General features: G+C 33.1%; 1 protein-coding gene across 1 annotated transcript in view; it reads right to left on the reverse strand.

Moving 5' to 3' along the window:
• LOC141482349 (uncharacterized) overlaps positions 1 to 27,939 on the reverse strand; it is a 64,765-nt gene that overhangs the window by 15,785 nt on the left and 21,041 nt on the right. Inside the window, exon 3 of the mRNA XM_074175449.1 lies at positions 12,624 to 14,162. Coding sequence (XP_074031550.1) covers positions 12,624 to 14,162 — 1,539 coding nt within the window. The remainder of the gene's footprint in view (positions 1 to 12,623; positions 14,163 to 27,939) is intronic.

Below are 27,939 nucleotides of genomic sequence, written 5' to 3' on the forward strand. Positions count from 1 at the left end.
TTTCGAAATAAAAATTAATTTCAATTTTTTTCTTCGAAAATCATGACTTCTAAAAATGCCGATATCTTTTAGTTAAGAAGTACTATGATATCGAAATTTGGTTTGGAGTTAGGTGATACTTGGACACTTCCCACACGTCAGCCTAATCTCCGTTACTTCAATACAGGGTGGTAAAAAAATACAGTTTTTTCGTTTGCTTGAAAAAGTTGCTGAAATTTGATTATTTTAAATAGAACACCCTGTATATTATTGAAAATTCGGAAAGCTGCTGAAATTTGCTTTCTTTCTATGTATATCATACCTATACCTAACTAGTCAAGTTTCGGACTTATGAACATTTATTTGTGAAAATGTCCCTCCAGAATGGTATTTCCATTCGGTATTTGGTAAGCAGGCCATGATTACTATTTGACAGTAGCGTTGTGACATTCTCCTAATAATATCGACATTTTCGTCACTTCAGAAGTTGCAAATACCTTCAAAACGATGGAACAAAACTATTCAAACGAAGTTCTTATGAATTTTTTTATTATTTTTGGACAGTGTGACAAAATTATCAGCAGAACATGTAGAAAGTTCAATGAAATGTATCCGAATCTACCGCCAATGAACCTCAAGAAATTTATACGAATTCAGAACAATTTCAATATGTTTGGATAAACTTTAAAAAAGCACCAAGAAACTTGAAATTGGAAATATTGATATGAATAATTATAAAAAAGTAAAACAATCATGTGGAATATTTCAAAATATGTTCGAATCGCTGGCCGTTCACTTCATCCAAGCACTTTAAAATGCGGGTGTTGACTGCTTTCGTGGTGGCAGATCTGATTTCATTGGGATCCAAATCTTCAAATGTTTGGGCAATCCTTTCTAACAATTCATCTCTCGAACGCACGGGTATTTTGTAAACTTTTTCTTTAAACATTCCCCACAAATAAAAATCTAATGGATTAAGATCGGGTGATCTCGCTGGCCAATTCCATGGTCCCAAGCGCCTCATCCACCGATCGTCAAATAGTCTATCCGGTTCTGCGCTCAATTCTCTTGTGCAATGTGCAGGAGCTCCGTCTAGTTGGTACCAACAGTTTCGATAATCTTCGAGTGGCAGATTATCCACGAAACTGTCTACAGTATTCTACAAAATATTCAGGTAGCTTCTGGTTGTTAATGACTCCTCGTATATCACGTACCTCAATTTGTTGTCCATCAACATGCAGAAGACATTAAAACTAAATTTTTCTTGAAATCCGGCTTCTTTTGTGACGTGAGGATTTTCACTGGACCAATAATGACGATTTCTTCTATTGAAAATCCCTTCTCTCGAAAATTTCGATTCATCAGTTCAAATAATTTTATTTAAAAAAAGTGGATCTTCTTGAATGCGTGTCAACAATATTTCACAAAATTCTACTCTCTGTTGAGGATCTTGAGGCTTCATTGCTTGAATTTTGGTGAATTTATAATAATGCATTTTATGTCTTCGCAAGATTCTTTGAACCGATGAATATTTTATACCCAAATCTTCTTCAGCACTTCTTATCGATGACTCGGGAAATGCGTGAAAATATGCTAAGACATTAATCTGGTTGTCTTCGAAAGTTACGGGTCGAGGCAAGTTTCTTGGTGGTTTTAAAGTTGATCCAAATGCATTGAAATTGTTCTGAATTCGTATAAATTTCTTGAGGTTCATTGGCGGTAGATTCGGATACATTTCATTGAACTTTCTACATGTTCTGCTGATAATTTTGTCACACTGTCCAAAAATAATAAACAAATTCATAAGAACTTCGTTTGAATAGTTTTGTTCCATCGTTTTGAAGGTATTTGCAACTTCTGAAGTGACGGAAATGTCGATATTATTAGGAGAATGTCACAACGCTACTGTCAAATAGTAATCATGGCCTGCTTACCAAATACCGAATGGAAATACCATTCTGAAGGGACATTTTCACAAATAAATGTTCATAAGTCCGAAACTTGACTAGTTATTTATAGGTATGATATACATAGAAAGAAAGCAAATTTCAGCAGCTTTCCGAATTTTCAATAATATACAGGGTGTTCCATTTAAAATAATCAAATTTCAGCAACTTTTTCAAGCAAACGAAAAAACTGTATTTTTTTACCACCCTGTATTGAAGTAACGGAGATTAGGCTGACGTGTGGGAAGTGTCCAAGTATCACCTAACTCCAAACCAAATTTCGATATCATAGTACTTCTTAACTAAAAGATATCGGCATTTTAAAAGTCATGATTTTCGAAGAAAAAAATTGAAATTAATTTTTATTTCGAAAACGGTAACAGATAGGTATAGGGAAATATCAAAAAAAGTTGTCGGGCAATTGTTGGAGATTCCAAAAATAATATTATACAGGGTCCTGCAACAGTGGCGCGGTGTTCCATATCTCTATATAGGAAGCAGATAGGAATCTAATTTTCTATAATATTACCTTATTGCTCGAGCTCGACAAAATAAAAATATTGGCGGTCACACAGGGTGTTCGATTTTTTCTGGGCGGATCCCAACTGTGTCTTTTTAAATGGCAACCTATATTTTTTATCGCTTTTTCGGTTTCTTCATAGAAAATAAAATGAACTTTATGTATATCTGCACTTCGAAAATATTGATGGTTTTCGAGATATCTAGCATGACAGGTTTTATTTTCCAATATTCGTCACTCAGAATATTTGAAATTATAAAGTGGTGCCAAGTCCAGTTGAAATTTTTTTTTGGTCGAATATTCTACATTGGTAACTCTCTCAAACGATATATCTGAAATCGACCTGTGGTATACAGGGTATGAAAAACCGCTTGCCAAATATTGTAAATGAAAATTTGCAAAATCTTCCTTATATTAAATGGAACACCCTGTATATTATTGATCCATAAGAAGCGCCAACGAAACCTCTACAAATTTCATTGAGTATTCCCTATGGCTAAGTTCAATAGTTTTTCTTAAATGAGCATTTCTTTCGAAAAATGGTCATTTTTTCAAAGCGAAATCCATTTGACGACTGATAAGAATATACAAAAAATACCCTTTCCTTAAAATATCGCCCATTCCTAAAATTACCTGTTGCTAGATAAACAAGTTGCGAATTACACCACAAAATGGACGTTCTTGAATAGTTACAATAATTTTAAAAATCTCGGAATTTGTGCCATATTCTTTCGGTCTAAAACAACCTTTCAGCGAATGAAATATTTATTGGAAATCAAGTAGTCTGGCAAATGACAGAACAAAATATTTGGCTGCAAATGAATATTGAAATTTTTAGTCAATCGTGAAGTTGAACTGTCGGTATAATTTCATCAGAATGTTGTTATCAAAAAGTGATTTGATTGATATGATTTTCATATTAGGTGAATCAGACAGGAATTGTTTATTGGCAAGTAGAATTTATTCTCAACGGTATCCAGATAGAAGGCATCCAGATGAAAGATCTTTCCGAAAGGTCTTGGGACGATTCGTTGAAACTGGATCTATTAATTATTCCAAACATGAGCGCATCAAGCCAGCTACTAATGAAGATAATGAATTGCAAGTTCTTCTTGCTGTTGAAGAATATCCTAGTAGGAGTCAACGACAAATTGGGGAAATAGTGGATATAAGTGAGAGATCAGTGCAACGAGTATTGAAGAAACATCGCTTGCATCCATACCACGTTCAGTTACACCAAGAACTACTGTATGCTGATTTCGAGAAAAGAGTGAGATTTTGCAATTGGGCCATGAACAAAATTCGTCGAAACGAATATTTTTTCAATAATATTTTATGGTCGGATCCATAAAAATGGATTTGTAAATCGACATAATTACCATTATTATGCGACAGAAAATCCTCACTTATTGAGACAGGTGGATTATCAACATAGGTGGTCGATAAATGTCTGGGGAGGCATCATTGGAGAATATGTAATTGGTCCATACTTTTTTGAGGGACATATGAATGGTGCAATGTATCTCAATTTCTTACGAAATGATTTACCAGGTTTATTAGATGATATTCCTCTTGACCTCCGCAATAGAATGTGGTTACAACATGATGGTGCTCCTGCTCACTATTCGGCAGAAGTGAGAGATCATCTAAATGAAGTATTTCCCAATAAATGGATAGGACGGAATGGGCCTGTACGGTGGCCCGCTAGATCACCAGATTTGACGAAACTAGATTTTTTCTTATGGGGATACATAAAAAATATGGTTTACGTTGAGCCACCAACTTCTCCCGAAAATATGCGACTTAGAATAACGAATGCTTTTCGCAGCATTACACCAGCTGTCTTGCGCAGGGTAGAACTGTCTTTCAAACATAGACTTCAGCTCTGCATTCAAGAAAATGGAAGACATGTTCAACATATTTTATAAAAGTTTCATTATCAACCTTAATTAAACTCTCCCTTTTGTAGTTTTGTAATTTGCCAGTTGACAAATTTGAATATCTAGAACTCAAGCTCTGAATGAATATAATAACATGAAAAAAATAGTTATTTATAATGTTTCTGTTTTTTAACTTGTTTGGTTTGATATTGCACGATTTATGAGTGAAATTCTGCATCCAATGAAAAAATAATTTTCCATTTAGCAAAAAGTGATAGGTACATACATTTATTTCGTTAAAAAATATTTGTTTGGACACCTTCTAATGTACAAAATTGAAACAAGATATCTTTCGTATATTTTTATCAGTCGTCAAATGGATTTCGCTTTGAAAAAATGACCATTTTTCGAAAGAAATGCTCATTTAAGAAAAACTATTGAACTTAGCCATAGGAAATACTTAATGAAATTTGTAGAGGTTTCGTTGGCGCTTCTTATGGATCAATAATATACAGGGTGTTCCATTTAATCTAAGGAAGATTTTGCAAATTTTCATTTACAATATTTGGCAAGCGGTTTTTCATACCCTGTATATCACAGGTCGATTTCAGATATATCGTTTGAGAGAGTTACCAATGTAGAATATTCGACCAAAAAAAAATTTCAACTGGACTTGGCACCACTTTATAATTTCAAATATTCTGAGTGACGAATATTGGAAAAAAAACCTGTCATGCTAGATATCTCGAAAACCGTCAATATTTTCGAAGTGCAGATATACATAAAGTTTATTTTATTTTCTATGAAGAAACCGAAAAAGCGATAAAAAATATAGGTTGCCATTTAAAAAGACACAGTTGGGATCCGCCCAGAAAAAATCGAACACCCTGTGTGACCGCCAATATTTTTATTTTGTCGAGCTCGAGCAATAAGGAAATATTATAGAAAATTAGATTCCTATCTGCTTCCTATATAGAGATATGGAACACCGCGCCACTGTTGCAGGACCCTGTATACAGAGTGTTCCATTCGAAAAATCAAAGTTGCTACTGCTTTCTAATAGAAGCGGCAACACCGCATTGTCGAAAATATTTTAGTTGGCTAGAGAATGTTCGAATATGCCCTCCATTAAATTTTCAAAGTGATCCGTTGTCTGGTTCACCAGAAACGTCTAATGTGCCATCCACCGTGAATCAGCCCGTATATATATATATATATATATATGTATATATATATATATATATATATATATATATATATATATATAAATATATATCCATTATTATATCGATATAAAGAAATTTATATTATTACAATATGTGATATAATTGTAATGTGATCACATTCAATTCCTTCATTGAATGTGATGAAAAATAAAATTCAAATTATCAGTAACAAAAATATGATTTTAGCAATCAGTAAGTTAGAGAATCATCTGATTTTTTCCAAAATGAAATTTAGATGAAACTGTTTTGACTTTGTAATTTCGAACATCGATGATAAAAATTCAATAAAGTGATCAAAATGGCGAATTGCGATATGCAAATTTGCTGATGAGGGTGACTGGGCGGAGGGTGAAGCTCATATAGAGTTAACGGATTATGCACAAACAGAATTATCCGATTAGACCAGTGGTTTCCTTTGTCACTGCACCATTAGTGAAATTATCAGAAAGGCTAATCAGTATCATCTTAAACCATTGTAACTTCCAACCAAACTTCAGTCTACGCAATCATATGACTTAATCAATAAAATAGAGAACATACCTCTACCAGACAACGCACCCTTGATGTGCAGAATCTATTTCCCAGCATACCTTCTGATGATACTATTACTTTAGTAATATAATTATTAGATAAAAATAGAGTGAACCCAGTCATAACAGAAATCATTAACCTTCTGTCATTATGTCTCAAATAAAATTATTTTCAATTTAACAAAAATATTCATTCCTCCTCAAAATGTTTAATTATGGAAAATCCATTAGGCCTCTTACTTGTGGAAATTTTCATGGATAATCTAGAGGAGTCGATCTTAAAATATCCTTTGATTTAGAATTTCTTGTATTGGCATAGATATGTGGATGACGTTTTGGTATGTTTTACAGGTATTAAGAGACAATTAGAAACTTTTCATAAGGATATTAACAAAATTCATGAAAACATCAAATTCACTATTGAAATGGAAGCAGATAACTCAATCAATTTTTGGGACTCAACAATTAGTAGAATGAACAACAATTTATAACAAACCGTCCTACACGGATATTACTATACATTACGATTCTACCCATTCTTATCAACACAAAGTAGCAGCTTATAATAGCATGATTCACAGTTAGTCAATGTTCCTCTTTCAATAGATAATTTCAATAAAGAACTTAATATCATCAAGCAAATTGCGGATAACAATGGATTTGAAGCCGAATTAATAAACAAAATACTTGCCAAGAAAGTATACGCAAAAGCAATTCGAGACTTTTTTTCTGTTGATGAGGTAGATAATTATAGAGCTTTACTGTATTTTGGACAAACAACGGAAAAAATGGCTTCATTTTTGAGGAAACGAGATATTAAAATTCCAAATAGAACAAGTAATACTTTGTGAAATTCAGTTAAAAATAATAAAGACAAAACATGCAAATTCGAGAGATCATGAGTATATGAATTAAAGTGTGGAACGTGTCCTAAGGTATATATTGGTCAAACCGGCAGAACATTTAGGAATCGAATCCGGGAACATCATACGAGATATGTAAATAAGAAAACAAACATATTCAAATCATCTTCTAGATGAAGAAATTTTGCACATAGTAAATAAAGGTTTGAAACTAAATCATTTGGAAGCAATGGAAATTATTAAACTAAAAAATTCAAATATTGTAATGAATGACCAACTGGATTTGAATAGAACACCATTATTGAACGTGTTCTCTTAAAAACCGAGGAAGAATTATTATTGACGTAGATGGAAGGTAATATGCTTCAGGTGATCATAACTGAACAGGTACCTTAGGTAGATGGTAGTATATAAATATTAGTGTAAGAAACAACTTCAAGTATTCAAATCACTTGATAAAGCTACTGTGTTAGTGAAACATGTTGTGATATATTTTTTAAAATAAAGTTTGTGGAGATCAAATCGTGAGGTGCAGTTTTTGGAATTACTGTGGGTCTTCATCAGGTAATGGCCAAATCAATCAGAAGATTATGTAATATTGATTAGTCAACCGATATAATTGAATAAATTTGTCATTATGGTTTGAAATTGTCGTGATACTCAAATCATCAACATAAATTCGATGATTCAATTAACCTAATGAAAATTTGGAGAACTGAAAAGTAAAAAAAGTTGGATGATTGAGTACTCAACACACCCTGTGCGCCTCCTTCCAGTTTATTTTACCCTAGAGACTACGACGAAACTCAATCTGAGCACTATGCTGTAACGGATGTTATATTTCAGTGTATATTTGAGAAATATTCATGAATGTTTTCTTTCCTAATTGTTGTAGCAGGTACACGTCACTCTTATTTCAATGTTTTCTTATATGATGGGATTTGCGTGAAAAGCTTCGCTGAATATTATATTTCTTGAGTAAAATGAATGTATGGAGAATATGAATTTTGAAATATTTGCTAAACCTTCAAATTGAAAAAACCCTACGATGACAATATTCAACCAATACTTTTAGAAAGAGTTGAAGATGATCGTACAATAGGCGTATCAGTATAACTCCCATGAATTTAAAATAGGAGTTTCACACTAGATAATTTGTAGACTTTGCGTCGGAAAGTCATTTATCAAGAACCGAAAGTTTTTGAAAATATCATCAACATTACCAGGGTTATATTATATAGACATAAGTGGTCATCTGTGGAAATTTTCGGAAATTTTCGACTTGTTTCATTTGTATATTGATTAGTTAGTGTGAGAAAAATTAGTTCATTTCTACCAATGAGGCAGAAGCCATCTAGCCTTCCACGTGGTCATTGTTGGTTCTTCGAGATATAACCTTAGTTCTAAATCAACGCATATACCACTGATGATATCTGCCGCAGTAGCAGACACTTCACTTTAAAGTGAAGTTATTTTAAATAAATCTAATATGGCGACTGCATCCTCATTGAGGAGTTAGATAGCTCAAAACTCACAGTAAGCTAATGTTCTACAACAAATAATACACGCTTGGCTAAGAAAAAGGAAATAATTTTAGTAAAATTAAATTATACCTACTTATTCACAAACATATATATATATATATATATATATATATATATATATATATATATATATATATATATATATATATATATATATATACAGGGTGTCCCTGGACTTCCTCTTTTCCTCTCGGGAATGTATAGATGGGGTCAAAATATCACCAGTACTTCATATAACTTTTTTTCCTTAAAATCTTCGTAACCAAGTTACGGGCCCTCGAAGTTACAAAATGAAAAATGTTTTTCTTTGATAACTTTTCAAGTGAATATTCAAAATCATCCAAATTTTGGTAATTGACTAAACAAATGAATTCCGTCGATGAGCTTTCATGCAGGAGTCAGTTGTTTTGCTACAAAGTCAGGAACGGACTACCCCCGATGGTCCACACCCCAAAACTTTGAAATGACAGATATTTTTCAATATTTTTCAACAAAATAAGGTTACTTGGACAATTTTATGAATAAAAGTACTCGTGTGGAAAGTCGATCGGAGCAAAATGTAGTTCTACTCGACGACATCAAACCCGCTCGTCCACCATTATTTGAAATGAATAATTAAAGCAGAAATAATAATGATAACGTTAATTCAACAACATTTATAATAGGAATAATACAAAGTATGCTGAAATGAAGTCGTAAACAAAAAGTACAGTACCTATATGGAAGTTTAAGTCACAATTGTGATAGCAGATATTTTTTCAAAAGAAATATCAAGTTCTGTAGATTCGTGGTGTTTTTAAACTAACAAGCTACTCTACTATGAAATATCGAATTCATTCCATATTTTGTATGTACATAATACGTGTGGAATAATCACGTTTCGTGTTGATCAGTTATCTGAATCTCATGAAATTCAACATTCGAATGTTTCAAATTCTTCTTCACAGCTAAACTGTTGAGGAGTTTCACTGATAATTATAATTTTATGGGAGAAATTCTTTAACACGAATCTAAATTTAGCTGAAAAAACGCACATCGGAAAAAATATTTACTATACTAATAAAAAGCAAACGAATGAACTACAAAAACGGCTGCACATGATCAGGTGAAAAATATCCAGGGAATAATTATGTTCCATTTCTTTCACAGATGTTGACAAAAAAAACCTTTTAGAAAGTTTTGATAAAAAATGAGAAACTGGAATGCGATTTTGTTTTGTTGAGTGGTGCGTTGTCATATGACTATCATTGTATTGTCAATATTCTATAGGATATTTTGAATTTTTTTGATATGGCCGAACAGTTTAAATTCAATGAATATGCAGATATGCATGTATTTTATGGACGAGCATTTTGTAATGCTGCAGAAGCTCGTCGTCTGTATTCCGAGCATTTTCCCAATCGAACGGTACCGTCAAGAGAAACATTCGAGCGTGTCGATCGCAGCTTGAGGGAGACAGATATGTAATAATTGATAATTAATTTGAGCACGTTGTTTTATTTCGATATTATTGTAGGTACAGTTTTGCCAAAACGAGGTGGTGAGGGCGCTCCTAGGACTGTACGTACCGTTGTATTGGAGGAAAATATTTTGGAAGCCGTCGCTGATGATCCTTCAATGAGCATCAGAAATCTATCAGAACAGTTCCATACATCCAAGTCCACTATTCATAGAATAATTAGGGAACAACTGCTCCACTCATTTCACATCCAGAAGGTACATGCCATGACACCTCAAGATTTTCCAGCACGACTGGAATATGCCAATTGGTTCATGGATAGGCAAAGAGAGGATATGACTTTTATTAATCGAGTTTTATTCACTGATGAAGCAGGTTTCAGTAGAGATGGAGTTATCAACTCTCATAATCTCCATATATGGGCCGAAGAAAATCCCCATGGGATATTGCAAACCAAACACCAACGGAAATTCAACGTGAATGTTTGGGCTGGTATCATAGGAAACCATCTTATAGGACTATTCGTTCTACAGGACCGATTGAATGGAGAACGTTATTTGGAGTTCATTCAGAACGATTTGAATGGACTTTTGGAACATGTTCCATTGCAAACCCAAAGAGATATGTGGTTTATGCATGATGGCGCTCCTCCTCATTTTAGTTTGATTGTGCGTGACCATCTGAACCATATTTTCCACAATAGATGGATTGGTAGAGGTGGGCCATATTCATGGCCATCGCGGTCTCTGGATTTAAATCCATTGGATTTCTTTCTGTGGGGGCATCTAAAAAGCCTTGTTTACGCTACACCTATTCACACAAGAGATGCATTGTTGAATAGAATAACATTACATTGTGAAGCCATACGAAACGACCCTGGAATGCTATTTCAAGTACAGAGAGGGTGTCTTCGCAGACTAAGAAAATGTATAGAGAGAGAAGGTGGTCATATCGAGCAGTTTCTGTGCGGATTTTTCATTTCTGTTTGCTCTTGAGGCTCTTGAGTTTCGTTAGTTAAACGTGTTTGCCTTATAAAAATTCGTTATGAACATTTTACCTATCATTTCCATTTTCCTTGAAAACTAATATTTTCGAATAATGGTAGACATCTCAGGATAAATGTTGTTGAATTAACGTTATCATTATTATTTCTGCTTTGATAATTATTCATTTCAGATAATGGTGGACGAGCGGGTTTGATGTCGTCGAGTGAAACTACATTTTTATCAAGACTCGTTGCTCCGATCGACTTTCCACACGAGTACTTTTATTCATAAAATTGTCCAAGTAACCTTAATTTGTTGAAAAATATTGAAAAATATCTGTCATTTCAAAGTTTTGGGGTGTGGACCACCGGGGGTAGTCCGTTCCTGACTTTGTAGCAAAACAACTGACTCCTGCATGAAAGCTCATCGAAGGAATTCATTTGTTTAGTCAATTACCAAAATTTGGATGATTTTGAATATTCACTTGAAAAGTTATCAAAGAAAAACATTTTTCATTTTGTAACTTCGAGGGCCCGTTACTTGGTAACGAAGGATTTTAGGAAAAAAAGTTATATGAAGTACTGGTGATATTTTGACCCCATCTATACATTCCCGAGAGGAAAAGAGGAAGTCCAGGGACACCCTGTATATATATATATATATATATATATATATATATATATATATATATGATGTGTTGTTTTTCCGGCTGTTCATCCGTTGTGTACTATTCGATAGTCGACGTTTCGCCATCATCTCAGATGGCATTATCAAGACGAGTTACTGCTTCGCTTCGAGAGGTGTAACTGATGTCAGGTTCTTCTTGTGGTGTTTTTATATGGTTTCGCTTGCGTAAGTTGTATGGATTTGTTACCTGTTTTTCTACCTGAGGGTTGTTAATGGCTTCTGGCGGTTCTCCTACCTGCGATGGTTCATTATCAATTTGTGGATGTCTTTGGTGGTTGTTTTTAATTATTGTTTTCCAAATCCTTGGGATGTTTAGTGAGTCATCCCTTTTGTTGATGAGACCTTGCTTTTCGATTTCGATAGCTTCCCTGATTTGTCGAATTCTTGGGTTTTGCACCTGTGCTATCTGTTTTGTGGACTCAAAATTAATCTTGTGACCTGTTTGTAGATGGTGTTGAAAGAGGGCAGAGGAGATTTGTTTAGTTCTTATCGAGTTTTTGTGCTCCTGGGTTCTGGCAGATATACGTCTGTTGGTCTGACCGATATATTGTTGTCCACAGTCCTCGCGTGTGATGCTATATACTCCTTGGTTTTCTAGGGAAATTCTCTCTTTCGGTCTGGGCAGCCAATTGGATATCGTTTTGTGTGGTTTGTAGGTTGTCCGAATGTTTTTACGTCTTAGTATTCTCCCGATTTTGTCGGTCACACCTTTGATATAAGGTAGTGTCACAGATTGTCTGTCGTGTGGAGAGTCTTCTGTCGATCTAGTGGATGTTTTGTTGGTTCTTCTTTGTCTATCGATGGCCTTTTGAATGATCTTTGGTCCGTAGCCATTTTGTCGCAGAGCCTTTGTTGTCTCCCCCAATTCTGTTGCCCTGTTTGTTGGTTCTGTTAGGCGGAAACTGCGGGATATTAACGTGTTGGCTACGGATTGTAGCTGGGTAGGGTGGTGGTGTGATGTTGCTTGTAGGTAGCGGTTGGTGTGTGTGGGTTTTCGGTAAACTGTATAACCCAAGTTGCCAGTTGGTTTTCGTGTTATGAGTAGGTCTAGGAAAGGTAGCTGCCTGTTCTCCTCTCTTTCGGTAGTGAACTGGATGCGGGGATGGATGTTGTTCAGGTAGGTCACAAACCGGTCTAGTTCTTGTTTTCCGTGGGGCCAGATGATGAATATGTCGTCTACATATTTTTTCCACAGGGTTGGTTTGAGGCGGGCGTTGTTAAGTGCTTCTTTCTCGAAGTGCATCATGAACAGGTTTGCGATCACGGGCGATAGGGAGGAACCCATCGGAGCTCCCTCTACCTGTTTATAGATCTGGTTGTCAAATATGAAATAGGTGTTTTTAAGGCAGTGCTCTGCTAGATTCGTGATATGTTGCGGAAAACTATGATCAGTTCTAATGGTGGCTAGGGCTTCGTTTATGGGTATACTCGGGTAGAGGGATTTTATGTCTAGGCTGGCAAGGATGTCGGTGTCGTTTAGTTTGATGTTTTTAATGATATCCACCAAGTGCTCTGAGTTTCTCACATAAGATTCTGCCAGCTCCGTCTTTGGTTGCATGATTTTGGATAAGTATTTCTCTAGCTTTTGTGTCGGTGAGTTGATGGCACTCACTATTGGTCTTAGTGGAACGTCCGTCTTGTGAATTTTTGGAAGACCATACAACTTCGGGCATTTGCTGGATTTTTCCCGAGGTATGGTTTTCTGCTCGATTTCCCGACCTAGCTTGAAAGACTGGATTTTGGCCTTTGTGGTTTTCTCTAAATATGTCGTCGGGTCTCTGGCTGATGGTTTATAAGAACCGTCTTGGAGGATGTTCATCATCTTTTTCTGATAGTCCGTGGTATTCATGACTACTGTCGCATTGCCTTTGTCTGCCGGTGTTATTATGATGTTCTTGTTATTTTTCAAGTTCTGAAGGGTATCTCTTTCTTTCCTTGGTAAGTTGGATTTGGGTGGTTTTTGTGTTTTTAGGACATGTGCAACTTCATGTCGTATATCCTCTGCGGTCTCTGGTGGTATGTCTTGTAAGGTGGCTTCCAAACTGGAGATTATTTCCTCATTTGGGACTGTTTTTGGTGTGATGGCAAAATTGAAACCTCTACTGAGTACGTGTGTTTCGTCGTCGGTGAGAGTGTGATCCGAAATATTATACACTACCGTTTTGGTTTCGGAAGTCGTGTGGGACTTGGTGGTGTGTCCGAGATGCTCGAACTTTTTCTTAAGTTTTTCTGTTTTTATTTGTGTGTTTGTCTCTGTTCTCCAGGCGGTGATTTTGTCAATTTCGGTCCAGATGTAAGGGTGCAGGGTCTGGCTCAGTTGTATATGTAGTTGATATGTTTCCTTCTCTGTAGCTGCTAAAATTTTGCGCTTCTCTCTTATGTGTTCTCTTAGAAGTGACAAGCTTGCCTTTTTCAGGATCTCGCTACTTCTTCTTGTTTTCAGGTGGTAGGATAGTCTCGTGCATGTTGGTGTTATATGGTTGTCCCTGCATCGTATCAAAAAGATGATGTCGCAAGTGAGTGTTGATGTTTTTGATCGGAGCTTTTCAAAATGTTTATATATATATATATATGTATATATATATATATATATATATATATATATATATATATATATATATATATATATATATATATATATATATATATATATATATATATATATATATATATATATATATATATATATATATATATACATATATATATATATATATATATATATATATATATATATATGTATATATATATATATATATATATATATATATATATATATATATATATTATAGGTATTTTAGGTACCTTTAGGGCCGTATAAAGAGACAGACAACAAGATGACCCGTTCAGTTTGAGGAGGGCCAGAAGATGATAGTACCAACTGTCGACCAACTTTCGAAAGCGCTCGCAGATAATTAATAGAAGATATAAAGCTTCAAATCCTTTTTGTAGAACTTAATATTGAAATACTCAAAATAAAGGAAAATTAGTTGCATCAATCAAATATATATATATATATATATATATATATATATATTTATACTGAAATTTTAACAGTTAAAAATAATAAATTCAAAAGGCTTTTTCTAGAAATGGTTCACATAATAATAATTTAAACAAAAAATCAGAAATACAAAATTAAAGTCAAATTTATAATTATATTTTAACTTTTGATAAATAAAATTGAACAAATAATTTCAATATCATATTACTAGCTAGCTATCTTACTTTAGGATATAATCGACCGTTTCAATACATATCAGCGCCCCTGTATATGGAAGCAAAAAACACTTCGGAATACCAGCGATACCCTTGCATTGGTTGAGTAACCAAACCAGTACAAAAGCATCGACATAACTATCATGGAAACAGATTTTTGAGTTTCCCCACATATTCCATGAACTCTATTTCCAGAGATACGACTATTCGTGCCACCTGATATTACAACCAAGAATAATCAAGCTGCTCCTATTCTGCTATATATTGCAGTCGTATTTCAAGTACGAGTGATTCAGAATAGACAATGCAATGTTTCGAAATGAAAGTCTGAATGAATTGAGTTTTTGCAGAGTTCACTCGAGATGAATAATCTTGACAGTTGAATTTTTTATAGCCTAAAAGTAAATGTGACATATTCATATAGTAAAAAACTGATTCAATCAACGTTTGATAGATTAGTTGACCTTCTCGCTTTCTAACAAGGTTTACCACTGTATTTTTACCGACATTTCACAGTAGTTCATAATAGTGATTCTTCATTGGTATTGCGTAAATTCTTCCAGACACTTGGTAATCATACGATTTTGAACTTGTGTGCGAATGATCGAAAAAATGAAATGGGACACATTTTCATTTATTGGTAGTTCGGACTTTTATTGTTGAAGGTTGAAATACTCGAGTCAGTTAGTTGAAAAACGATAATGAAAGACCATGAAATGTAGAAGTGAAACAATGGTATGAAATAAATGAATAATAAAATAAATTATTGTGATCTGGTATCATTCAAAATGAGTTAGACAAATCTAATAAGCGATAAGTTAAATGTATTGAAACGTTTTCTGGGTTTATTGGTCATGCAAGTTTTTTACCATATCGTTTTGTCTACCACTGCGAAAGAGGCAACGTACGTAGTGGACCAGTTGTTCCCACGGCAAATTCTACAGGTAGTATGAAGATTTGTAGACAATAGTTCCAATAAAGAAGATATTATAATTTTATTTGTTGTAGATGAAAAATAATCATTGATTATTTTTATGGGGTGGGGCTCCAAATTTCTACAAATTACTTTGCAGAATTTTATTCCATCGAAGGCACATTCGGTTATAGTATACCTACATTCTGCTCATATATGTTTGCCCACTTACTTTGGTGTAACCAGCATTATTTCCAATAATGCATTTCTATTTTATAAAATACTTCAAAGACATTCGTGTTCAAGAACATTCGTGTAAACGAGTAATCTTCATGGTCGGTTTTTTTTTATATTTTTTTTCTTCTTTCATTAGTACACTGCTGGATTCATATTTCATAAACATTTTCAATATTTACCGCATCTCACCATATTATACTACTTCGTAATTTCACTTTTTCGAAAACATTCCCCAACTCATTTAAATCATTTCAAATTATTTTTTTTACAAATCACTCATCATAGTGTTCTTGACTCTTCTCTTATAAATGTCATATTGCTAGCAAACCGAAATGAGATGAGATGTAAAATAATGGAATTGAATATACTTAATGCTAATTAATCCAAGACTTTGTTCACATTTGAAAGTGTAACTGAGCGCTATTTATTTATCTGTTAATGTGTGCGTTTGTGAGCAGTAATATCGAAAACGATTGATCCGATTTGAATACGGTTTTCATTAATTAAGCTTCACTTACTTAACATTTAGTGTTTTGGTTTGTTGGAATCGGTTCATTAATAAATAGTGTTTGCGTATTAAAAGAATCAAGTGAAACAATCGTTTGAAAAAATATAAAATACTATTCATTTGATTTGGCCAACTAAATAGTCATAGGTCATAGACCAAGCTGAGTAAATACATAAGAACTTTTTTGTCTGTTAGAAAATAAGGAAAACCCCAAAAACTGAATTTCTCGCAATTGTAAACGCAGGCTTCAACTACTAAAATAACATTTTCCACTATCACTAGAAGGTCGTTAAGGATCACGAAACAAGAGGGTTTGTTAATTGTATCATAAATCTACTAATATTGATAAATATTATGAAGACACTGTTTTGAAAAACAGTATATCTATCAATATCAAACGCCAGTACGTTGCAACGGCTGTTCAGACGGTGCTCCTCTTGATGTCATTACTACGGACTAATTGAGAATACTAAACTCGAGAAAAAAAAATAGTTTCTCTTGTAATAAATTAAAATATGAAATGAAGTTTCGCTGTGAAAAGGAAATAAATGCGACTCAACTGTTGATTAATTATGTGTACCTGAAAATATATTCGTATCGTTTTCAACCCTATACCCTTTTTATCTATTCTCATCCTACACTTACCCTGTTGAAAATTCTAACAACGATGTATTACTCATGAGATATATCATGTGGAAAAAATTCACTAGGCGTGAACAACAACCATTTGTCAATGTCTTTTTACGAAGGTCTCTGTGGTGTATAAATCTTGAAAGTTTCCAGACGTTTTTTACGTTTCCTCATTCTCCAATATCAAAGAAGAGTGAATTTTTTGTTCTGATGTTTTCAATGAATCCATAAGTAAAAATTGTGATAAATTGAATGAGATTGTCAACGTAATCAGAGAGCCAGTTTGTTGTTGTTACCTAATTCGCTTGTAAAAGGTTATATCAGTGGCTTCATGGAGGAGGGTCAGTGCTACCCAAGAAGTCACTGGTCGTTGCAGTTAGTCTCATTATTTTCAACTTGTACTTTCAATGTCATACTCAAGATGTTACAAACAACTTGTTGTCTTAAATGGAAATTGAAGAACAACTCAGTAGCACTCGTGCCGAGTTGAACTTCGCGTTTTGTTATATCAGCAACTAGCTTTGTAATTTATCTGAATATTTGTATGTAACTACAGCTGAGAAACAATTAGGACGATTATTATTATTGTCATGAATGTAGTTATTTCTGCTACTTACTGTACCTAGATGCTTTGTCCATGGATTGTACTCGTATGTAAAAAGTTATAACGAAAATGTGTGAAAAGGAAATTAAAGCCAGTCTATCTCCAGCTGTTGTTTCTATTCAAGGAACCTTAACAATTATTATTATAAATAAATCACGATAGTTATAATGACTTGATGAAACTTTTTGATAATAATTTTGAAATGAAGTACATTGATTAGGGCAGCAAACTGAAATATACCCATCGAAAATAAATGACAAGCACAGGAAGGACCGACAAAATCTTGTATTTGAACACTTCGACAAAATATTTCAGAACAATGAATTCAATTAATGAATAGAAAAATCAGCGAAATCGTTTCGCACTAAACTCGGAAATTTCACCTGTCCTCAAACGATGAAAAGTCACAAGCTCATCTTTTGCATCTTTCACTCTAATGGAGATATTCGCCCAAATAGTTAGTTTTTGAAATCTTGGATTCAAATATTTCAAAGAGTGAAACTGGCCTAAGTATTTCAAATGAACTTTTTATCATTATAGCGTGGTATTAGCCGATAAATAGTTGTTTTCCGTCAGACATTTCACATAACCTAATATGTAGATACGTTGTTAGGGATGGATGATTAGAGATTTTATTAGGAAATATTCATGTTCTTATATTTTTAATTAATTAAACATCAACGTTAATGTCAAATATTCCCGACTCTCATGAAACAATGTATGACAAAAAATAAATCGATCAGACTGAGCGAGCCATAAAAAATCGTTTCAAAGAACACGCAGCCCATATCCGATTTCGGGAACCAGAAAAATGTATTGAAATGAAATTTGTCTGAAATTGTTGAGATCGGTACATGACACCAAATTTCAGGATCAGCGGACACTTTCACGGAAAAAAATTCCGCAAACTTTTATCCGATAGTGAAAGTGTACCCTTAGATAGAAAGAGAGATCAGTTTGAAAGTTAGAAATTGGTTTTCTTCATATCTTGAAAACACCAACTTGATTGGTGAAACAGGCTACGAGAAGAGTATTGCAGTTCTGGTATTTAAAAAAAGTGCTAGTGCTTGTTTTGGATGGAATAATGAAATTATAATAGAAATAAACAAACAGCTGATATTCATGAATATTATGTGTTGATTATGAGAATATAATGTAATTATACCGGGTGATTCTCTAAGGTGGCTCACCCCTTCAACTTTTTTATTATTAGAGGTAGAAAAACGAAAATTGGGTGTTGTGTATTATATTTCAATTTACATTTTTTGACATATTTATTTGCTTTACTGTACTTCGGGTTTGATCGGAAATGACTCCAATTTTCGATTTTTAAATGGGACATCCTATATATTTTTACTTATTTTGATCGAGAATGACATTCTGAATCAAACAATACTTCACTTGTCAGTATGTGACAAATGAAATAATTTTTATTCCAACTTTTATTTTTTGATCTAGAATGCCTTGGAACTTGTAAATCGCTTCATTCTTGATCAAGTAACATGGGAAAACTACAACTTTGAGGCTTATGACTTGCAGTTAACTTAATTTTTTCAAATGGAAAAGGGGTGGCTTGTCGGCTTTTTGTGAAAGATCATTTTCTTACGAATAATTTGATGCCATATACTTTCACTTTATTTTCTCTATTTTTCTGAATAATTGCAAGAAACGATCATATCTAATAACAAATAATACGTATTCGGTATACTTATGATGCACTGTTTGGAACCTTTGGTGTAGTAATGAATATTACTGGAGTTTTTTTCCAACACCAAATCGTTATTTTTAACACATCGACACGTGTTTCGATCACCAGGTGATCATCTTCAAAGAGGAAGATTAAAACTCAGTTTTAATCGGTATACTTATGCACTAAGTACTGTTATTCCAGACATCTGTGACAAACAATTGAAGCTGTTGCTAGGACTACATAAACAAATAGGCTAATGAATATATGCTGTCACTTTTAAAAATTTATTTGCTGTGAAGTTTAAAATTAGATATGGCGAGAAAATTGACATTGCTAATTTACGGAGAAACAAATAAGAATGCAACTGATGCAGCTCGAATTTATGCTCAGAGGTTCCCTCATCGTCGCCATCCCACTCGGCATTATTTTCTAAAACTAAAAAGAAAAATGTGAAATTAACCAGACAAAAATGCCAATAATTTCATCGTCAGTGAAGAAAAAGAAGTAGACGTGTTGGCCTATGTTGAAGTGAATTGTACGGCGTCAATTCGCCTAATTGTTTCTGAGTGTGATATTGAGTTATTTGTCCGTTTGGAGAATCATTCACAAATATAATTATCGATCATTCAAGTACCAACTACACCAACATCTTCACGATAACAATCACAACCGAAGATTGACTTATTGCAACTGGTTTTTGACTAAGTACAAAGAAGATGTACGTTTAAAAATTATTTATTCAGATGAAACCCGATTCACCAACTTGAGTATGTTCAATAGGAATAATAAATGGTACTGGTCTCAAACAAATTTACATCTGATGAGTTGTCATATTTCTTTTCCATATTCTAGATCACCAGATCTTACTTCACTAGATTTTTTTATCTGGGGAACAATTAAAAATCAGGTTTACAATAGAACATCAGCTACTCGTGAAGAACTAAAGCATAAAGAGGGTGGAATTCCAGAACATCACTGAGGAACAGCTAATTAATGTGATGCGCGCAACAATCGGAAAAGTTGAACTTTGCCGTAATCAAGGAGGAGGCCATTTTGAAAATTTATTACCTCAATGGAATGACTAATTTGTGACTTTCTTGCAATTATTCAGAAAAATAGAGAAAATAAATTGAAAGTGTGTGGCATCACATTATTCGTAAGAAAATGATCTTTTACAAAAAGCCGTAGTTTTTTCATGTTAGTTTGATAAAGAATGAAGCGATTTACACGATCCATGGCATTCTAGAACGAAAAATAAAAACTGGAATAAAAATGATTTTATCAGTCAAATATGGACAAGTGAAGTATTGTTGGATTCAGAATGTCATTCTCGATCGAAATAAGTAAAAATATATAGGATGTTCCACTTGAAAATCTAAAGTTGGGTCATTTCCGGTCAAACAGGACGTATGGCAAAGCAAGTCAATATGTCAAAAAATGTAAATGTAACAATAATACACAAACTCCAAATTTCGTTTTTCTATCTCCAATAATAAAAAAGTTATAGGGGTGAGCCACCGTAGAGAATCACCCGGTATACTAATAATAATTATGAGTTTGGTAATTTCAACTGTAATGAAACGGTTTTTCACTAGGTAAGTAGTGACGTGAAGACTCCGTTATGTTTTTCTGTTATGTTAAATTTGAATTACAGAACATTTCATTTTCTGAGTGTCCTGTATATAATGTTTGGATATTTCATATGACACTTACACAAGCAGAATATATTTCCTCATTTCCTCCATTTCAAACTAATCATTACGTGTTTGACAGCAGGTAGGTAATGATTCATATAGAATACACGCGTATTCCAAATTAATGGCGGCTACTTCCTTTAGAAATTTAAAAAAATGATGAGATATGTAATATATTTACTGATGATTATGATCTCATGAATACATTCAATTAACCAAAATCCAAAATCAGGGCATTTTCTCTTCAAATTCTCTGTAAAATCGAAATAAAAATCATATTTTCAGGAAATTTATTGTTCAACAGTTTGTGGGTTGATAATGAATCTAGTTGAATCTGTAAATCAATAACCACCTGTTTTAATTATAAGCTGTCATTCAGTATCTCGTAAAAATTCAAAACCAGACATTACTGAGCAAGCAAATATTGCGATAAATAATATGCTACCAGCAAAATCAAGAGGAAAATACAAATATAATTTCGAAAATTTTATGAATTGAAAAGAGACCGCCCCACTAACCCCGTGCATCGTCCCCCGTCGTCTTATAGTACACGCGTATAGTACTGCGTACCGTCAAGTTAATCTCACCATGTCTCACCGATTTGTCCAAATTACTCAGTGTAAAAAAAGTTTATCTATAATAAATACAAAACAAAAATTGTATCAATTTTTATAAGAATTTGATAAATATTCTGAAATGTACATTTTAAAAAAGGTATCCAATTTAATTGTATTTATGGCTTACCGTTATATTTCATATTATGACGGAAATTACCCGAAAACTTTGTAAATTGTAGCCTATATGTTATTCTGATGCATAAGCTGTATTTATGTAAACTTTCATCTGAATCTGTTCAGTCGTTCAGGCGGGAAAGAGCCACAAACTAATATACATACATACATTTATCCTACTCACAAACTTTCACATTTATAATATTAGTATAGATTTCTCCTGCCGTAAACTGAAGAAGCATATTGATTTCAATTGAGTAATCATTTCTGCAGTTTGTATTGCCATATGCTTTTTTGTGATATGCATTTTTCTGTATGGGTATATGGATTTTTTTTGGAAAGCGCAAAAAAGCGTCACTTCATGTTCTTACTTCCAGAAATTGATATATAAAAAAAAACATTGATTGTTATTATCATTATAACTACATTATGTTGCATTTTTAAAAAATGCAACACTATTTCACTGTAGTTAACTGAATTCTTAGTATTTCTCGTATATAACAATAGTTAATTGAAATCAATATGAACTTCCCTAAATAGTTGATGGCTGATAATTTTACCCATATAAAGAACAATTATAAAACTCCTTCAACTGATTAGCATTTCCATCTCTGTAGAACAATTCTACTTGATCATTGAGCAAATGTTCCAAAATATGGAATATGATATTTTCTGAGAATTTCAAATTATTAAATTGCAAATGTCTTTTTCCCAATGTCATACATCGTATTCATGATTGAACAAATTTCAAATTGGTCTTTTTGTTCATATCAAGATAATATGTGAATATGAAATGTAGAAATAGAGGAATATTAATATAATATTGTTGTGATTCGAGATGAGATTCAAAATGGATTTGAAAATGTTACAAGCAACAAGTTAACACCGTTGGAACTATTTTTCGAGTTTATTGGTCATGATCTGCAAATCTTATGCCTACTGTTCCATCTACCATTGCGGTATATATCATGATGGGCTATGAGACAACGTACAAACTGCCCCACTTGTCATCACGGTGAATACTACAGGTAGTAGGACAAAAATTCAGGCATAAAAATCTGTAGACAATGATTCGAATAAAGAATATGTTACATTCTGAGAGTTGGTGTGAAGCTTCAAGTTACTTTTGAAAAATTCACTCCGTTGATAACACCTTCGGTTATCGAATACTTATCTTCTGGTGATTCTTACATAATCATACATAATACATAACACCGCTGGATTTATGAGTATCTTCCAAAACTTCCAAAACGGTCATGGACTTTTCAATATACCATTTGAATCACATTGAGTTATAATTTTTTTACAAATCATTTATAGTATTATTGGGCTCTTCTGATATAAGTGTCACGCAGCATTTTCTTTTTCAGAATTTGAGTCTTTCATATAGACACTCATTTGGGATATCATATGTCAATAAGTTTGTTTGTTATCATATCAAAATCAGAAGAAATACACAAATATAGTTTAAAAACTAAAAAAACATGCTTTTTAAGAACATCGAACTGAAAAGTTAAAAATATTTTTTTAAATAAGCTTAAAATAATAATGAACGAAGAATACTAGTATTATTGTGGAAAAAACGTGGGCGCATTGTGCCATTTTTTTTGTATACAGGGCTTTTCATGATGAGCGTTAATTAGCCGTTTCTGGCAAACTATTCAACGGATCAACCTGAAAATTCCACAGTATGCATGAGTCAATATGACCTACATGCCTAAAATATTTTAGACAAAGCGGCGTTGTCGCTTCTACTATAAAGTAGCGGCTTCTTTGATTTTTCAAATGGAACACCCCGTATATAATATCATATTATGATTCATTATCACTTTATACTATTTCCCTATACCTATCTATTACCGTTTAGAAGATATAAATTAATTTCGATGTTTTTTTTACCAAACATGAACTTTTAAAAATGCTGATAATATTGAACTCTCTTGCACTAAAACGATCAAATTTGAAATGGAGTGGAGTGATACTAGGAGGATCTTCACTCCGAGTCATATTTTCATTTGCCTCATACAGGATTTTCAAAAAATGCAGATACTTTGATCTCATGAAAAAATGAGTGGAACTCAATTTTTTCAAATGGAACACCCTGTATATTTCAACATTTTTGAGCTCTACATACAATTTTACATTAACTTTGTTCAGATAATACTATTCTATTTTGAACCGTTTTCGAGATAAACTGTTTCAAACGGAAATTGATATGGTTTCCTTGTTCATCACTCATTTTTGTAAAACAGATTTCGTTTGATGTTTCTCAATTAGTCACAGATAATACAATGGAAAGATAATTATTAAAATACTCCTCAACCATCGAATGAAACTTCTCTTCAAACAATAGTTTTATTAACGCTGAAACACGAACTGAAAATAATAAACCCATAAATTAATGAGTTAATTCAATCGTCAGTGTATTTCAGAATATGTTCAAACATATCTCCACCTCTACTTAAACGAACATGTAATCTCTTCAAAAGATTGTCATATATTCCATTGTTGTTATTGGAGTAGAGTAAACCATATCTTTAATGAAACCCCACACGAAATAATCTAATGGATTGCCATCTGATGTGATGGAGCACCATCCATTTGGTACCATACACGTTCTCTTCCTGGTCTATTATTTAAAATCATTTAAATTCCATTCCTCAGTAAATCTTCATATTTCGATGCATTCAAATCATAAAACTCGATATAAAAAATTGACTCATTCTTTATGGCACAAAATACATTGAATTGCCATCTTTCTTGAAAACCCCTTTGGCGCACAACATGGGGATTTTCTGGCGCCCAATAATGACTGTTGTGTCTATTGAAAACTTCATTTTTTGTGAACTTGGCCTCATCTGTCCATATGATATTGTCAAGGAAATGTTCATCCTCTTGAGTCTTGACAAGTAACCATTCAAAGAATTCCACTCTACGAGGTAAATCAGTCTCTTTCAAATGTTGGACACAGTAGAACTTATAGGGATGCCATTTATGCTTATTAAGAATTCGACAAATTGTCACGTAGGGTAATACCTATCTCCCTTTCAGCCTCGTGCAGAGAAGCATTTGGAAATGCATGAAAGTCCCAAAACTGTTATACCATTGTCATCATCATCCACTTTAGTCTTCTTACGAATGATTTTTGGACGGAAGGTTCCATTCAACCTAGTTTTTTAGTAGTCGATTTATCACATTATTATTCGGCTTCGGAAGTTGTGGATATCTTTCATGAAATACTCGGCATGTTCTACTTGCAATTCTATTGCACTCACCATAAATTATTAATAAATTCAAGAAATCTTCATTACTGTAACCTAATCTATTATAATTGGTAGCTATCACAATCAGTCAAAACCACCAACGAAATTCTGACGTTAAATAATTGGTTTATTTATTTTTCCAAAGCACACTATTAAAAAATATTAATCTGTACTGTTGTACGTTAGAGACCAATACCTCAATGTATACAAATTGTAACTTTTTCTAAGGTAGGTACATACCAATTTCGAATTGACTGATCTGAGACAGTTAAAAAACTGGATCAGAAAGAAATATTACAAAGCATAAAAAAAATGTTGAATATCCATAATAAGTGATGAATTCAAAAAAACGAGCAAGAAAACCACGTCAGTTTCCGTTTGAAACAGTTTATCTCGAAAACGGTTCAAAATAGAAATAGTATTATCTGAACAAAGTCAATCTAAAATTGGATGTAGAGCTCAAAAATGTTGAAACATACAGGTTGTTCCATTTGAAAAAATTGAGTTCCACTCATTTTTTCATGAGATCAAAGTATCTGCATTTTTTGAAGACCCTGTATGAGGTAAATGAAAATATGACTCGAAGTGAAGATCCTCCTAGTATCACTCCACTGCATTTCAAATTTGATCGTTTTAGTGCAAAAGAGTTCAAGATTATCCGCATTTTTAAAAGTTCATGTTTGGTAAAAAAAATATCGAAATTAATTTATATCTTCTAAACGGTAATAGATAGGTATAGAGAAATAGTACATGAATTTGTTTACAAAGTGATAATGAATCATAGTATGATATTATATATGGGGTGTTCCATTTGAAAAATCAAAGAAGCCGCTACTTTATAGTAGAAGCGACAACGCCGCTTGGTCTAAAATATTTTAGGCGTGTAGGTCATATTGATTTATGCATACTGTGAAATTTTCAGGTTGATCCGTTGAATAGTTTGTCAGAAATGGCTAATTAACGCTCATCATGAAAAGCCCTGTATATAGCGCTCGTAGCTTTTTTCACAATAATAGTAGAATTTTTTGTTAGTTATTGTTTTATGCTTGTTTTTAAAAAAATATTTTTATCTTTTTAGTTCGATTTTCTTCAAAAGCGTGTTTTCTAGTTTTTTAAACTATATTTATTTTTCATTTTTTAGTTTCGTATGCTATAAAAACGTGTTTTTTAGCCTTTTTGAACTATATTTATTCAATCTAAACTTTGGGATCAATCAGCCGTATATTGTTTAGAAAAATGACCATTGATATTTTAGGATTCCGGAGGGGGATCCTGAAAATCAGCTACCAAGCCCAAGGCAGCAGGCGCGCAAGGGAGGGTTATAAATAAGGCAGCAGAGGCGCGTGTTAATGAAAAAAATACTTTTTCAAATGAAGAAATACATGTAAAGTGAGTTCGAATTATATCATGGAGGTTACGTACAGCGCCATCTGCCCGCGAATAGATCAAGCAATAATCTCGATAACTCTGTCAAATACAGATCCCGAGCTTGAGAGTTACAAACAAACTGATATACAAAAAAACATACATACATACAGATGAAGCTAATATAAAACGGATAATAATAGTTTAAAAACACACTTTAATAGCACACAAACTAAGAAAGTATTCGAAACTAATTTGAGATTGTGTTCAACATCGATAATAGGCCCTATGGTTTGATGTAACTGATGACTTTAGCTAGATAGGCACCCCACGCTTTTTAAGAATATTTTTTTTGTAAATATGTATTATCATTCTGATTTCAGACTCATCAAAAGTCATTAGTTATTACAAGCCATAGGACATTAACGATGTTGATCAAACTCTTAAATTAGTTTCGAATTATTCTTTATTTTTTAGTTTGTGTTGCTATTAAAGCGTATTTTTATTTTAGTTTTTCAAACTATTATTTATTTCCCACTTTTCAGTTTGGCTTACTATTTCAAGCCCATTTGTTTTGATATAAAATATATATACGCAAGCACAGACAGTGTAGTTGTCTCAGTTGCTCTTACACAGAGACTGTGTGTAGAAATTATTCAATCCTGGCGATCCTGATCAGAAAAATGATTTAAGCTCATGAAATTATTGTATTGTCACCGATTCTTGATAAGTGTACAAAGTTTGAAATACATCTGTTTAATGTTAAATCGAGTCCAAAGAAGTCGGTTTCAAGCGAACAAACATACAAGTCAAGCTAATATAAGCGTTTTGATAAAAGAAATGAGGTTGTTGCTAATTACTTCACGGTTTTATCAATTTTCATTCAATGTATTTTGCTTCAGTTGTTGTTAGTCACATTTTTTGGCGAAAGTTGAAGGATAAAATTATCAAAATTGGTGAAGGAACACAGTTAATACATAAAATGAAAGTGCAACTATCTATTGTCCGGCCATCGGCTCGAAATACTGGTCACAGCTGTCAATTCTGCAGAATGTCTACTTCAATAATCAACCATTCTTAATCATGATATAACATTAAGATTCATGAAGTATTCAATTTTGAATCAATGTTAAATTGGTTCTTTAATCCAAAAAATTGTTCTGGGATGGTCTATATAAAATCACAGGAACAATCTATTATTTTTTCATACTCCTAATCTTTGTGACAACGAATTTTTGTTTTCAATGTATTTGATAAATTTTCAAAATCAAAGTTTATATTTGTGGAACAGTGGATTTTGGAAACGGGATCTTGAGAGTTTTCATTTTGTGATTAATGAAATAATTGATGAAGAAAAAAATAATCGAAACTGAACATCATTAAAAAATTCACATACATTTGAAGTAATAATGAATTTTCTTGAAATACTCCTGCACAATTTTCAGATTTTATTCATGTATTGTTT

Source organism: Leptinotarsa decemlineata, unplaced genomic scaffold, assembly GCF_025532065.1.
Source record: "Leptinotarsa decemlineata unplaced genomic scaffold, Ldec_3_MD MMD2_tig00001019_RagTag_RagTag, whole genome shotgun sequence".
Taxonomy (NCBI): domain Eukaryota; kingdom Metazoa; phylum Arthropoda; class Insecta; order Coleoptera; family Chrysomelidae; genus Leptinotarsa; species Leptinotarsa decemlineata.